Here is a 14519-nt window from a genome sequence, read left to right on the forward strand (position 1 = left end):
ATATTAAACACTTCAGTACATATCTCACATATTGAAATACACCAGATAGCTAGTTTAGAAGCAGGTGTGATGAGATACGTTGTCATCTATATATCAATATTTTTATCTTATAATTTTTAAAGTGTTAAAAATTTAATATCGTAAAACAATACTGACTAGGGTGAGACATGGTTATGCACTATACAGTATATTTCCTCCTGGCAGTATTTCAGAGGTATCGTGTATGTAAATATGATTTAATGCATATACGTTTTTAATTATATATTAATAGTAGTACACGAATTTCTAGACTTTTTAAGACGATTTTTCGTATCTAAACATTCTTTTATACACATATTTAGTACCAGACAAAAGCTCTTAATTTCTAGACGAGCCTTTGTGGATTTAAAATTCGCCGTTCATAGAGCTGTACCTCACCGGCTTTCAAAGTTTCATTGTTTTGAGTGTCGTTTTCTCTAGTTTTAAACAACACAGAGTTCCTCAGGAAGTTATTTTTATTTTATCCAGAGTAATATCAGCTTATTACTTAAATCCATTAAACTCAACATCAGCGTATTTCATTATGGTTGTTTCATATTTTAAAGAACGTCCCTGTTACGAGTATATCTCAAGTTCATGCTATAAAAAACCAAATAGTTTGATTTATACATTTGTGACAGCATTCAACTTTCCTAACGTGAGATCTTATGTAACTGTTCCTGGTGTTTCTTTGGGCTTTAGTACGTGCTATTATATGTGCAACAGGATTGCACCACTTAATAAGTCAGTCACGAAACCTGGTACATTATTTTCGTAAGTGCACCTCCACTATACACATAGATGGGATTTTTTATCTGGGCTTAAGGAATTATGGAACTTGATCTTCCCTCTTGGGCGTTCTAGATTTTCTGATTAGTTCCAATATGACCGATTCAGTTACATAAATGGGAATAAATTCAAGAATATACCTTAGATAAAGAAAGTACTTTGGTGAAATGTATATGTATAATGTTATTAGTGCAATATAATGTTACAAATATGAAAATGGAAAATGTTGTAATAAACTGAATTATATTTAATTTACATTTATTACTATTATAAAATGATTACAAATATAGAGTTTTGTAGAAATCACATAGTAGGAAAACATGGCTATTTGTTAACAACAGTAGGGCCGAATTTGACTATTGCTACAATAACCATGTTTTAAGTTATTCAAAAAATTCTTTCTTTTAGGTTTAAAATTTATACATTTAACTTACAACTTTGTCATATGGTATAGCGATTTCTTAACAAATAAATAGTCGGTCGTATTTTTTTATATTGACAACTGGTTAGCTTACAAGGGATGGTATCACTCTAAAATAATCTTTGGTGAACAACAAACATTTCTGCACGTAATTCAGTGTCCTGTTAAAAGATACTTATTACAATATTATGCTGTTCTTATAATTAGCCGCTCTTTAATCAGTATATAAAAATCTATTTTGCTTATCTATTGAGGAAACAATACAGTTTAATGTTTTTATTATGTAAAATTAAATATTTATTTTAAAAATTGCACAAGTAGAGTAGGTAATGTAGTCCTGTAACCTGTCCATGGGATATACATAGAGTAAGCTGATAATTAGACACAGCAGACTGAGGAGATAAGTGCGTGATTTATATTTTCATATCTTTTATAGGATCTAATTAATTTTAACAGAAAATTATAATTATTTTTAATGGTAAAAGCTATTATCAAGTCCAAGTGGAAGTCAGTCAAAATAGAATACATGAAAACAGGGTACTTTGAAGTTAAGAACATACAATATCTTTCTATAGTAGCATTCGTTCTCTATCATCCCTTTTACTAATATCTTTGAAGGCAAGAGGTGAACATTCATCTCTTCCTATCGTCTTGAATCTTAAGCTTTTAGAGATGTGGTTTTAAGACATGCTTCAACCACAGTCTGTCACAGTAAAATATTTATTTAAGATATCCTATATAATTCTTAATTCTAAAGATAATTCTATTGCACCATAGTAAGTGTTCTTGATAAGAAAAAGTCTGCTAAGTACAAAGTATTATAATTAGAAGACAATATTGCTGTGCAGATAACTTCCTTGGAAACCATAATTTTTTATATATCTAATACATAACCACGAGTACCCAATCAGCAAGTACAAAACTAGATACATTTTGAACCGATTTCATTAGTTCTGGTATCACTCTTGAATGCTCAGCAAATACACAAAGAAAACCCTTTTTTAGTTTTGGATCCAACTAACATAACTTATGGTAAAAAAATAACCAAATGAAAAAATTATTCTTTAAGAATCACAGATTTATAAAGTTTAACTTATGATTCTGTTTAAGCCTTTTTAAGCCCTCCTGAGAGTCTTTATGAGTCCCCGGCACTAGAAGGGTTAAGGGAATTTAATGTCAACTTGTACTCAAGGATGTCGCACACCGAACTTGGGGCAGCGTGGTAGGCTTTGCACTCGTACCACTTTCTAATGTGGATATCGACTACCAATTTAAAGAATTTTACCATTTTCAATATTTCCAAAAATAGAGGTAGTGGAGATGGAGTTTCATACAAAATTTTAACCTTCTAAATTTACTCGCTCGAAAGTTATCGTGCATACAGACGGACACACATACAAAGACAGAACTCTGGTTCCGAGAAGTTTTGAGATACACCATGACACTATGAGTCATTTCGTATTGGTTATTTGTAAACATACAAATACGTTTTGAGGGCGCATTTCTAAATTTTTAAATCGATACATTTTATTTTTCATGTGTAGATATAAACATAGTTCATTCGTGCCTGCAACACCATAAAAAAATAAAACTGCATTCTTCAGTGACTGACAATCTTCAGGTGGCAGGAGGTATTCCTTCGTCTTAAGAGGGATCCTAGGCATACGCATACATTGGTATGATTTTACACTTGTGTAGTAATGTTATGCAGTTCTGGGCAATTTTTGAAATTTCCAATCCCTAGGTCTTCACAAAGTAGTTTAAATCCATAAAGATTTGAACTTAACAGACAGATACGTAAGTGACTAAAAGAACTACCTTAAATGAGATCCATGTTCAGTTCATCACTGTTTTCATTTTTATTTTTTATCAGTCACTATAACACAGTACACAGTAAAAACTTCTTAATCTTTAGCCAGTATTTTTCTTTGCTTAATTTTAATGAATTTCATCTTCTGGTCTTTGAATAAGAGTACATTTTCCGACTGTAGTGTATCACTTGTGAGTGAATGCTAATGATGTGTAAATACCTCCTGTATAGTTTACTTCTAAAGAACCTTTTTTATGTTTAGTTCCGCTGTACTTGTCACCATAGAAGTTTCGTTTTTCATCAATACTCATTATTAGACACTTATGATTGATCAGTTTTTGAAGTTTACAGGAGTTCTTGGGGGGATATAACACCGCTATTGGAGATTTTATTCCAATAAAGTAACATTTATTGGATCTTAGAACAAATTCCATGCAATAATATTTTGAGGACAGTGACATATCCTCCATCACATGCTAATCCTGAGTATTAATATATAATTAGATATTGATATTATTTAACATTTGAAATAAATGTAATGTAATGAAGTTCAAAATTGGAATCATAAAATACAGCTTAGCGTCACCTACTTCATCGTTTAAAAAGTACACAAGTTCAGATTGGGGTTACTTTTCACGGCAAAAAATCCGGACGGAAAAACAAAGTAAACTGGGAGAATTGGACCATTAAATCGTGCCTTATTTAGATGTCGGGCGTGTAAAAGTGCGAGTCAAGGGATGATCTGGGCGTGCTTGGCTCCTAAATAAACTAATTATCGGGAGTTGAAAGTTGAGCGGAGATAGATCACTGGGGCTGTCAGCTTTCCATTACTGAACTTTGTCAATGTAAGTTTGTTCCCAGCAGACCCTCCCCCCCACCATCCTCTCACACACGACACCGAGCCACTCTTTGATCAGACATGTCATAACATGATAAACCCGTTGGAACAACAAGCAGTCGGGTTCCGTTATCTGGTTTTGGAATCAAGCACACCTAATATTCTATCATTCGTGGCTTATTTTTTTGGCAACTGCAATAAAAAGAATAATTTTCATATCGAAACAATAAAGATAAGTTCAAACTTTCAAATAAATTATTGTTAAAGCAGAAGTTTATTTTTACAACAAAATAAAGTTTTTCTCAGCAAAAGAAACAGACCTTCAGTAAAGATTTCATCAATGAGGAGTTTGAAACGCTCTTTGGGGAGCCAGTGTCAGTCACCAGACATTTAACCTTTCTTGACGCTGCTTACTTGGATTTTACTGAGAGAGTGCCCTAAATGGCCTATTTTCTACGCTAGATTCCCCAACTAACTAACATAGCAATCTAATCTAAAGTTCTCCTAGTTACGTTGTTTAAATATTTTTCGCATAATTTTAGCTCTTACAATGTTTAAAAATGCTGTTATCGATTAAAGTGTTTGTAAAAAAGTACAAAGTTTTACAATATATATTTTAAAATGCTAGGCCTACTTGACTCTCCAGTCCCTCACAATAAGGATACAAAAAGAGCAAAAAAATATGAATTAAAGATGTCAAAAAACTATACTTTCATATAAAATATGATTTTGTTTATTTTCTTCTACTTTTTAAAAATTTGTACGTTAATAGATTATGTTCTAAGTTAATTTATTAAATCCTTTATTGTGTGAAACTCATTATTTATAGTAATACATTTTGGTTGAAAGGCGCTGGGAATAGTTACTCTCTTGTACATTTACTATTAACACCGGAATGCCATATAAATCTAGGCTTATATCACTGGGAATGTTATCAACAATGGCATTTGCACTGCTTCTGCTTGCTGAGAAGGTTTCGATTTTCATTATACACATAAAAAAGCTCTCGTATTAACGCTTTTCCTAAGATTTAATTCGATCTCAAAGCAAAAAAATTAACTTAAAAATACTAAACGGATTGAGCCTAAATTGCTTTAATAAAGTAAACAAATAAACTTTAGTGTTGCTGTTTTTTACAAATATATCCAAGGTAGATTTACATATTATAAATGTTTTTTAATCTTGTTATAGGAAAAATCAGACAAGTAATTAAAAAAATTATCTTTTATGTTCTAGGCAATTAGTTAATTGTTCAAGTATATTAACCGTTGGGAATTAAAGTTATACAGGTTGCTACGAAATTGAAAGGACAGTTTTTATGTCAGCAAGGATATTTGTTATAAGAACGTTTATTTTCACGTATTCAACCATTTTTAAGACAGCTACACAATTCTTCAATATAGTATAAACTTTTAATTTGAGAGTGGCAAACAATATTTGGGGAAATATTTCCTAATTGTATTTTTGGATTGACAATAATGTTTCTGTGTTTTTCCTTTCTAGCTAAATTTAGCTACTAGGCCCCATTTTGTATTTTATAAATTATTTAAATTTCATTCCTTTAATTTGAAAATTAACTCTGTAAAACTGTTTTAAACCCGAAGAGCTAAAAAATTTAAAATTGATTTGGATATTCCAAAGTATGAAAGTGTTGAAAAAAAGGTTTTACAAAAATAAAAACTTTAAATAACACTTAGAATTTTGATATATCTGCATTTTGTCCAGCCTGTATTTTGTAGACCAAATTGGGGTACGCCACTTTTAACCATATCTGTCCAGTTTTATAGTATATGTAGTGCGTATAATATATACGTGTAGCCTACATTTTATGTATAAGCTACATTAGATAAGTAACAAATGCCTATGTGTACGGATAAAGTTAGATTACTGCAGTGTAAGATTACTTCGATAAAGTGTAACAAGATAACTGGAGACTGTTTAATATAACTTCAGTATAGGGATTGTACCTGTGTCATGTGCTCCAGCTCGGCTCCAATACTGAAGTTGATCATCTTCCGTCACAGAGAGATTTCTGAGTCATAAAACCACTCTAGAATTTAAATTCTAACTAATCTACGTTACACTATTTCCCTTGCAAATAACCTATGACGACTCCACAACCACACTTGTACTGTTCCTTACTCATACTCTAGCACCATCACTTGCTGCTATAGAACCATTTAATTTTTGACAACTTCCTCTGAAAAAGTTCACCGGACGTGATTATTTTTGGGCTGTCCAATAGTGTAATAGTGTACTTAAACACACCCTAATTATTTAACTTCATAAACTAACATTATAATCCACTGAAAATTACTACCATAAGAGTGCTGTATATTATAATCATTGCTCTATGTAGTTGTAAAATTAGACTACTCATATTTCTCTAATAATTTAAAATAACTTAAATATTAACAATTCTCCAAATGATTTCATTTTAGTTTTAGTATTAAGTTTTTGAGCTATTTACTCTTTTGGATGCAGTTTGAAGGTACTATCCTGATGCAACACCAAGGCACTAAACTTGGATGCTATTAAACTTGGATGTAGAATAATTTATGTATTATCAAGTTTTACTAGTAAAATTAGGATACTATTCTGTATTTTACAATATAAAAGTTTCTAAATTTTTGCTGTCTTCATATTTTAGACTATTAGAGCGTTGGTAGCCACCTAACTCTAATGAGTAGTTCAGTGTGTTTAATGTTTTGTGTTTTATTTCAATATATGTGATAAATTGTAAAGTTTTTTATGGAACTTCTCGCATAATAAACTGTCTGTATTTTTGTACAATTTCTTAATCCGAACCATCTACATGTATTATGTGTCTAGCAACTTATTTTTTAACTTCTTACGAAAGATTTGGTTTATTCCAATATATTTGTCAAAAATGTGTAATAATATTAAACTTGGAGCATAGAGAACCATTTTCTATTTGTGGAAAACTATCGATAATTTGTATGCCTGTTTAATGGTATTTTGTAATTGGAACAATTTATGATAATGGTTTGACTATTTTTGTTCTATTTATATTTCAATTTCTTATGAATAGTATACACTTTTAAACACTATAAAATGTATCAAATAATTAATTTAATATTTTTAGTTTTAGCACATGGTGAAGAAACACATAGTTAAGTATATAAAGTAAATAAAGATAATACTTTTTTCTTTGAAAACAATCTATTCACATATTCTAAATTTAAGGAATGAAAGACAAATAGTAATTTCATCGTAACGCTTTTACAGCTGAGGATTATGAATTGCCTGCCTGAAAGGTCATGGATTCAATTTCCGAGTAAATTGAACTAATTACGTAAAATATAATACAGTGTATGAGTGTCACTCTACTAATTTATTTTAAACCTACATGTAATATTACAGCATCCGTTGATTACAAAAAATATAATAAAAAAACAGCTATCGTGTTTGCATTGGAGATGTGAGTTGTAATATTTGTGAGTAAAAGCTATTTGTAAAAATGTCCGCCTTAGGCTTACGAATGACAGCTAAATACTAGATTTACCTTTGGCTATCCGCTTGTGGATGAGCGCTAGATACTAGATTTACCTTTTGCTATCCGCTTGTGGATGAGCGCTAGATACTAGATTTACCTTTGGCTATCCGCTTGTGGGTGAGCGCTAAATACTAGATTTACCTTTGGCTATCCGTTTGAGGGTGAGCTCTAAATACTAGATTTACCTTTGGCTATCCGCTTGAGGGTGAGCGCTAAATACTAGATTTAACTTTGGCTATCCGCTTGAGGGTGAGCGCTAAATACTAGATTTACCTTTGGCTATTCGCTTGAGGGTGAGCGCTAAATACTAGATTTAACTTTGGCTATCCGCTTAAGGGTGAGCGCTAAATACTAGATTTACCTTTGGCTATCCGCTTGGGGATGAGCGCTAAATACTAGATTTACCTTTGGCTATCCGCTTGAGGGTGAGCGCTAAATACTAGATTTACCTTTGGCTATCCGCTTGAGGGTGAGCGCTAAATACTAGATTTAACTTTGGCTATCCACTTGGGGGGTGAGCGCTAAATAATAGATTTACCTTTCGCTATCCGCTTGAGGGTGAGCGCTAAATACTAGATTTAACTTTGGCTATCCGCTTGAGGGTGAGCGCTAAATACTAGATTTAACTTTGGCTATCCGCTTGAGGGTGAGCGCTAAATACTAGATTTAACTTTGGCTATCCGCTTGGGGGTGAGCGCTAAATACTAGATTTACCTTTGGCTATCCGCTTGAGGGTGAGCGCTAAATACTAGATTTACCTTTGGCTATCCGCTTGAGGGTGAGCGCTAAATACTAGATTTACATTTGGCTATCCGCTTGAGGGTGAGCGCTAAATACCAGATTTACCTTTGGCTATCCGCTTGAGGGTGAGCGCTAAATACTAGATTTACCTTTGGCTATCCGCTTGAGGATGAGCGCTAAATACTAGATTTACCTTTGGCTATCCGCTTGAGGGTGAGCGCTAAATACTAGATTTACCTTTGGCTATCCGCTTGAGGGTGAGCGCTAAATACTAGATTTACCTTTGGCTATCCGCTTGAGGGTGAGCGCTAAATACTAGATTTACCTTTGGCTATCCGCTTGAGGATGAGCGCTAAATACTAGATTTACCTTTGGCTATCCGCTTGGGGATGAGCGCTAAATACTAGATTTACCTTTGGCTATCCGCTTGAGGATGAGCGCTAAATACTAGATTTACCTTTGGCTATCCGCTTGAGGGTGAGCGCTAAATACTAGATTTACCTTTGGCTATCCGCTTGAGGGTGAGCGCTAAATACTAGATTTACCTTTGGCTATCCGCTTGAGGGTGAGCGCTAAATACCAGATGTGCCTTTGGCTATCCGCTTGAGGATGAGCGCTAAATACTAGATTTACCTTTGGCTATCCGCTTGAGGGTGAGCGCTAAATACTAGATTTACCTTTGGCTATCCGCTTGAGGGTGAGCGCTAAATACTAGATTTAACTTTGGCTATCCGCTTGAGGGTGAGCGCTAAATACTAGATTTACCTTTGGCTATCCGCTTGGAGATGAGCGCTAAATACTAGATTTACCTTTGGCTATCCGCTTGAGGGTGAGCGATAAATACTAGATTTACCTTTGGCTATCCGCTTGGGGATGAGCGCTAAATACTAGATTTACCTTTGGCTATCCGCTTGAGGGTGAGCGCTAAATACTAGATTTAGCTTTGGCTATCCGCTTGAGGGTGAGCGCTAAATACTAGATTTACCTTTGGCTATCCGCTTGAGGGTGAGCGCTAAATAATAGATTTACCTTTGGCTATCCGCTTGAGGGTGAGCGCTAAATAATAGATTTACCTTTCGCTATCCGCTTGAGGGTGAGCGCTAAATACTAGATTTACCTTTCGCTATCCGCTTGAGGGTGAGCGCTAAATACTAGATTTACGTTTGGCTATTCGCTTGTGAATGAGCGCTAAATACTAGACCTATCTTTGGTTATACGCTTTGGATTAGCCCATATTACCTCGTATGAGATGTTGATAAAAGTTGACAAGTTAGCCGCTCAGTTACCAGTGGTGGTAATCTGCAGAAAGTTAGAATTGTAAAATTTCCTTTGGTATATACCACTATGTTCGTTCCTTATGGCATACCTAAAATAACTCTATTTTATATTTTATTAATAAAATGTGCTTAAATTTAAGGCTTGTATCTATCTACTTTTAACTAAGCACATTTACATTAGTGTTACTTAGCCAGTGCCATTATTATTTTAAAGTAAACACAAGCCTGCTGTTTAAGAGCAAAAAAATTGTTTTGTCCGCACGACAATATTTATGTTTCTTGTACATCCGTAATATAATTAAATCTATATGTCGTACGCTGTCATGTGAAAAGAGACTGGTAATTAAATAACACCGTACATTTTGCAAAAGCTGTTTATTTAAACCCACATAATTCAAATGTAACAGCTATAGGCATTTTAAAATTAAGACAAATAAGTTTGATATTTTTCAAGATAAGGATTAAAAAATAATCCAATATTTAATCCAGTGTAAAGCATTAGAGTATTTTTATTTTAAGATTAATAATATACTGGAAAAGACATATTTTGTATACTTCCACATAAAATTTATTAAAATAGCGCTTTCGCCGGTTAAGGCATCATCAGTTTGACATTGTTTACAGAAAAAAACATATGTGTAAAATAGAAGAAACATATGATAAAATAGAATAAAATTTAAAACTAACTGTAAAGACCAAAAACTAATAAATTATAAAAGAATTATGTAGAAAAATATGGTTTGCAATTCATAATTTTGGAATGGATTTCTTTTTTCACTAATGGTATAAAAATATCACTGAAATTTATGGAAGGTTGGGAAATACAATTATCTTTTAAAACTGTCATACACGCACTTTCAATTTTATTTCTTTTAGTCCAGGAAGATTCTTTTGTTATTAGACACAAAATAATTATGTCTTTTCCATTAAAACCAACTTACTTCCACCAAGGATACAAAGCAGATAATAATATACTGTCATAAAGTAAACACAGTTGTAGACTAATAATTTTAAACTTATGAGTCTTTTAATAGAGTTGGATTACATTTAAAACTTGTACAATTGTCAACCATATAATAAACCTTTCAATAAATGATACCCTTAGCACGTGAACAATAATAACTCGTATCAACCACAATATTGTGTAATTCATTGAAAACCCCCATGGATATAAAAATAATTCAAGGTACATTCATTAAATGACTTTTGTAATGTTGCAAAGTGAGTGAAAGTATTTTTTCCCAATTCGTAAAAGCAATACATACTGAGGAGAAAATAAAAATAATCAAAGTATTATGCATATAATATATTACCAACAATAATGATTTTGTAAGCTCCCAATCTATTTAACATAACTATATATTTATTGATTGGCAATCAACATTATTTACAGTTTAAGACATGGAAATATAAATTGATCTTTAAAATGTGTAACTAAGTAAAAAAAAAATACGTGGCAGATCAGTGAACAGATAAAGTCTATAACAAATAACTTAATAACTTATATTTATATAAGTACATGTATTATATACATACATGTATACATATATATTACATGTACATAATATTTATATATATATATATATACCTTATATTCTAAAAATTAATTTACAAGGACTGTTGCAATACCGGGGAGTTTCAATTAAAAGCAGTTTTAATTTCAAACAAACTAAAAATAGCAGATTTACAATATACATTATTTACAATATAATACATATATTTTTTTAATTTTCTTTATTTTCAAAAACTCACAATTATAATATTTAAACATTAGTGATATGTACTAAGTTTCACTGTTTGGCACGAGATATACATAATTTTATATTCATCCCCAAAAACTAAATGCTACAGTAATGGGGTATCAAAGTAATAAAATGGACTTACAAAAATGTTAAAAACCATACGATCATAAGAATATCTAACTCATTTTTTAATGCGAATAAAAAAAAGAAAACGTAACGCATACACAATGTCCGGTCTTATTTACTTCGATTCTGTAAATACTACTTATTTAAATTGTTGTTTAATTGTTTTCCAAATGAACTCATTTAAAATATGCTACCTGATGTTCACAGGAACACAATTTTGGCTATTTTAGGTGAATATTATTTAAAAATTTAACATTAAGAACGACGCTAATGAGACTTTTCATGAAACATTTTAGCAGCAAGACGTAGTTGTAATTAATTGTTGAATTGAGTAATCTCTACTCACTGAGCGGCCAGGTTCCGGCGTGTGTTCACACGGCCCAACGAACCGTGCTTACGCCCTCATTTATTCCTTTTAAAAATTAAAGCCAGATGCAAGGCTTATCTTTTTAGAGATTATCGTACATTTTTAGTTTGTATTTTTTATTATTCTACAAACTGTCTTATACTAAACAGGTCTAGTAATATCACTACCTTGCGTTCTGGTTTCACAATTGATGAATCATACGGCCATATTTCAATTGACAAAAAATCTAAATTATTGCTTCCTATGATCAGTAGGGAGATACAAACTATGGCGTGGCACGTATAAACATGTTCATATTTACAAGGAATGTCAAAAATATATTATGCAGCAATTGAGGCTTGGTTAATTAGCTTAATGGAAACTGGGATTATAGAGATCGCATGAGGCCGGACTGCATGATGAGCGAGGCCGCGACTACGGCTTGGGCTTGAGTCGCCCAGCTGAGGCGTCGTCCGCTGTCTGCAACAGATCACAATCTTACATTAACGAAAAGGGAAATTACCAAACATATATTGAAAACTGTCTTCCTTTTGAAGGAATTTTTCTAGTTTTGTGTTATACGTAGAACTACACAGGCAAAACAAAATTAATGTGTCTGCACAAAAAGCTATACTATACTTGCCTATTAGTGAAATGCGTCTGTAATTAAGTTTTATAAAAAAGCTACATTGATTCACCTTTTTAGCAATAGTAATAATTATTACATTACGAAATTCCAAATGATGTACATGTCTATATAATTTAATTGGGTTGCAATCAGTGTCTGGTTGGACTAATCTTTTTGAAATTTAACAGATTTTTTGAAACGACCTTCAAAGTTAAATTTTTTGGAAATAAGTAAAATATAATTTTTTTTTCCATACTGGTGATACCGTGAATAATGTGGAAATTTCCAATAGCATTTACGGACACCCTCTAATCGCATCCAAATTACAACTGCTCAACATAAAGCTATTTACAGTAAGCATGTGACATATAAATTAAGGTAGTAAACGTGGATGTTTTTGATTGTAAAATTGTGTGCTTTTAATAAAATGTAAAACCTACACATTTCTTAAATAATATTGCATTTAACTCCAAGTTACATTACATTTTAATGATATAATTTTCTAAGTCATAAGTTGTTACTAATCATATCATTACCAAGTTACTACCAACTTGCAAAAAGATGAATTTATCTTGGTACAGATTCCAAAAATGCCTGAAGTTCCTGCATGGAAAATTAAATTTACCAGGAAAAATAAATGTATTACTGATTCAAGTAGTATTTAATTTTTATACGAGAACACAACTCCCCATTTAAGATTCAAAGGAGTAGTGCCATTCCTTATTAATATAATTAAGAAATAGTAAAACTATCAAAATAATTTGTTTTGCAATGCAAATAATCTTTAACTCTTCGCCTCATTATTATATTACTTTTTGGTATTATATTTTGGTCATAATGGTTTATCTATAGACTATAGGTATAGTTTTTATCTAAAAGAAAATATTTAAATACATCAACTGCCCAATATACATGTTGTTATTTTCCCCTGTTGTTATTTATTATTGATATATTCCTTTAAACTTGCTTTTGAAATGTGTCTCTTTAATTTTTATTAAAATCATTATATTTAACTAACACATGTTCTTCTAAATTATCGTCAATTTATAAAATTATAATCAAAGAAACAACACAGTTTGGAAGAGCTAATCCAAAAGTATTGAAGACAAAGCAGAGTACATTTATGGAAAGTGATCGGCAAAGCGATGTTCAGTAACTGAACTACAAGTTGTATTTGTAAACGTTTGCCGGCGACACTATGGACACATCCAATGGAAACCAATACATAGACGGGCGGGCGGGCGAATACAGTATTGCAATAGCAGACCATAAACAGAAAGATTCTATTCGGTGAAGTAGCAACGCCTCTCCCGGGACCGGATTATGTGGGTTTGCCAGATATTGAGCCTGGGAGCACCTGATCAATATGCTATTACTCCCTCGGCGAACATAATCATGCATAATCCCGACTCATCGCACTCGACATCCCTTATTAATATCTTATTCGCATCCACCTCATCATTGCCTTCCAATCTGTTTTCCACGACCGTATTTGTCTGCGCCATTGCAGTTTTGGTTTGGCGTTATGCGATTACATTCCGAATAGAAAGCTCGTCCCTCTGTTCTTTTGTGTTTACTGTGTTTGTGTTTTATTGAAAGAGGTTTTAACTGATTTATTTATCATATTATAAAATTACTAATCCATTTTTTTCATCAGTACAATATTCTAATGTAGTAAATATTACAAAACAATTATAGGCCTATTATATTGTTTTAGCCTAAGTTTTACTGAACATAGTTATTGTTTTTTACAGCTTGTATCCAAAACTTTTGCAAAACGGTTTTGCAATATTACATAAAAAGCTAAAAACTTAACATACAACACTTTTGCATGCTTTTTAAGATAAGTAAATTTTAAGAGCTAACGATTACCTGAAATATGTAATATATTTATTTTCTAAAAATTAAATATGATAATAAATCGAGAAGACACATATTTTCTGAATATTTATAGTTAATGCTATTTTTTTTTTAAAACATTTATATAACGAAAGGCAGATCATATTTGTACACAGTAAATGATAAACTGGGAACTTTTGAAACTGCGTAAACGTCATGAAGAGGTAAAAACATGGATAATTTTCCTCCTCGATTATAACTAATAAAAATTTACAAGAAATTAAAAGAAAAACATTTCCAAAAAATACTCTAGGTTACGGGGATGTTTAAGCAGAATCGTAGATAAGATTAGGATACTCCTATGACGTTGAATACGTGTTCTAGATTTTTGTTCATCCTGTAAACTATGAAGATTCTTGGAGCAATC

General features: G+C 32.1%; 1 protein-coding gene across 1 annotated transcript in view; it reads right to left on the minus strand.

The window, feature by feature from the left end:
* Positions 1–11914: 11914 nt before the first annotated feature.
* The window catches only part of LOC124355483 (lachesin-like), a 222714-nt gene continuing 220109 nt past the window's right edge, over positions 11915–14519 (minus strand). The window contains exon 9 of the mRNA XM_046806635.1: positions 11915–12105. Within this exon, the coding sequence (XP_046662591.1) occupies positions 12014–12105 (92 nt within the window). The 3' untranslated portion in view covers positions 11915–12013. The remainder of the gene's footprint in view (positions 12106–14519) is intronic.

The sequence above is a fragment of the Homalodisca vitripennis genome, chromosome 2 (genome assembly GCF_021130785.1).
Source record: "Homalodisca vitripennis isolate AUS2020 chromosome 2, UT_GWSS_2.1, whole genome shotgun sequence".
Lineage (NCBI taxonomy): Eukaryota > Metazoa > Arthropoda > Insecta > Hemiptera > Cicadellidae > Homalodisca > Homalodisca vitripennis.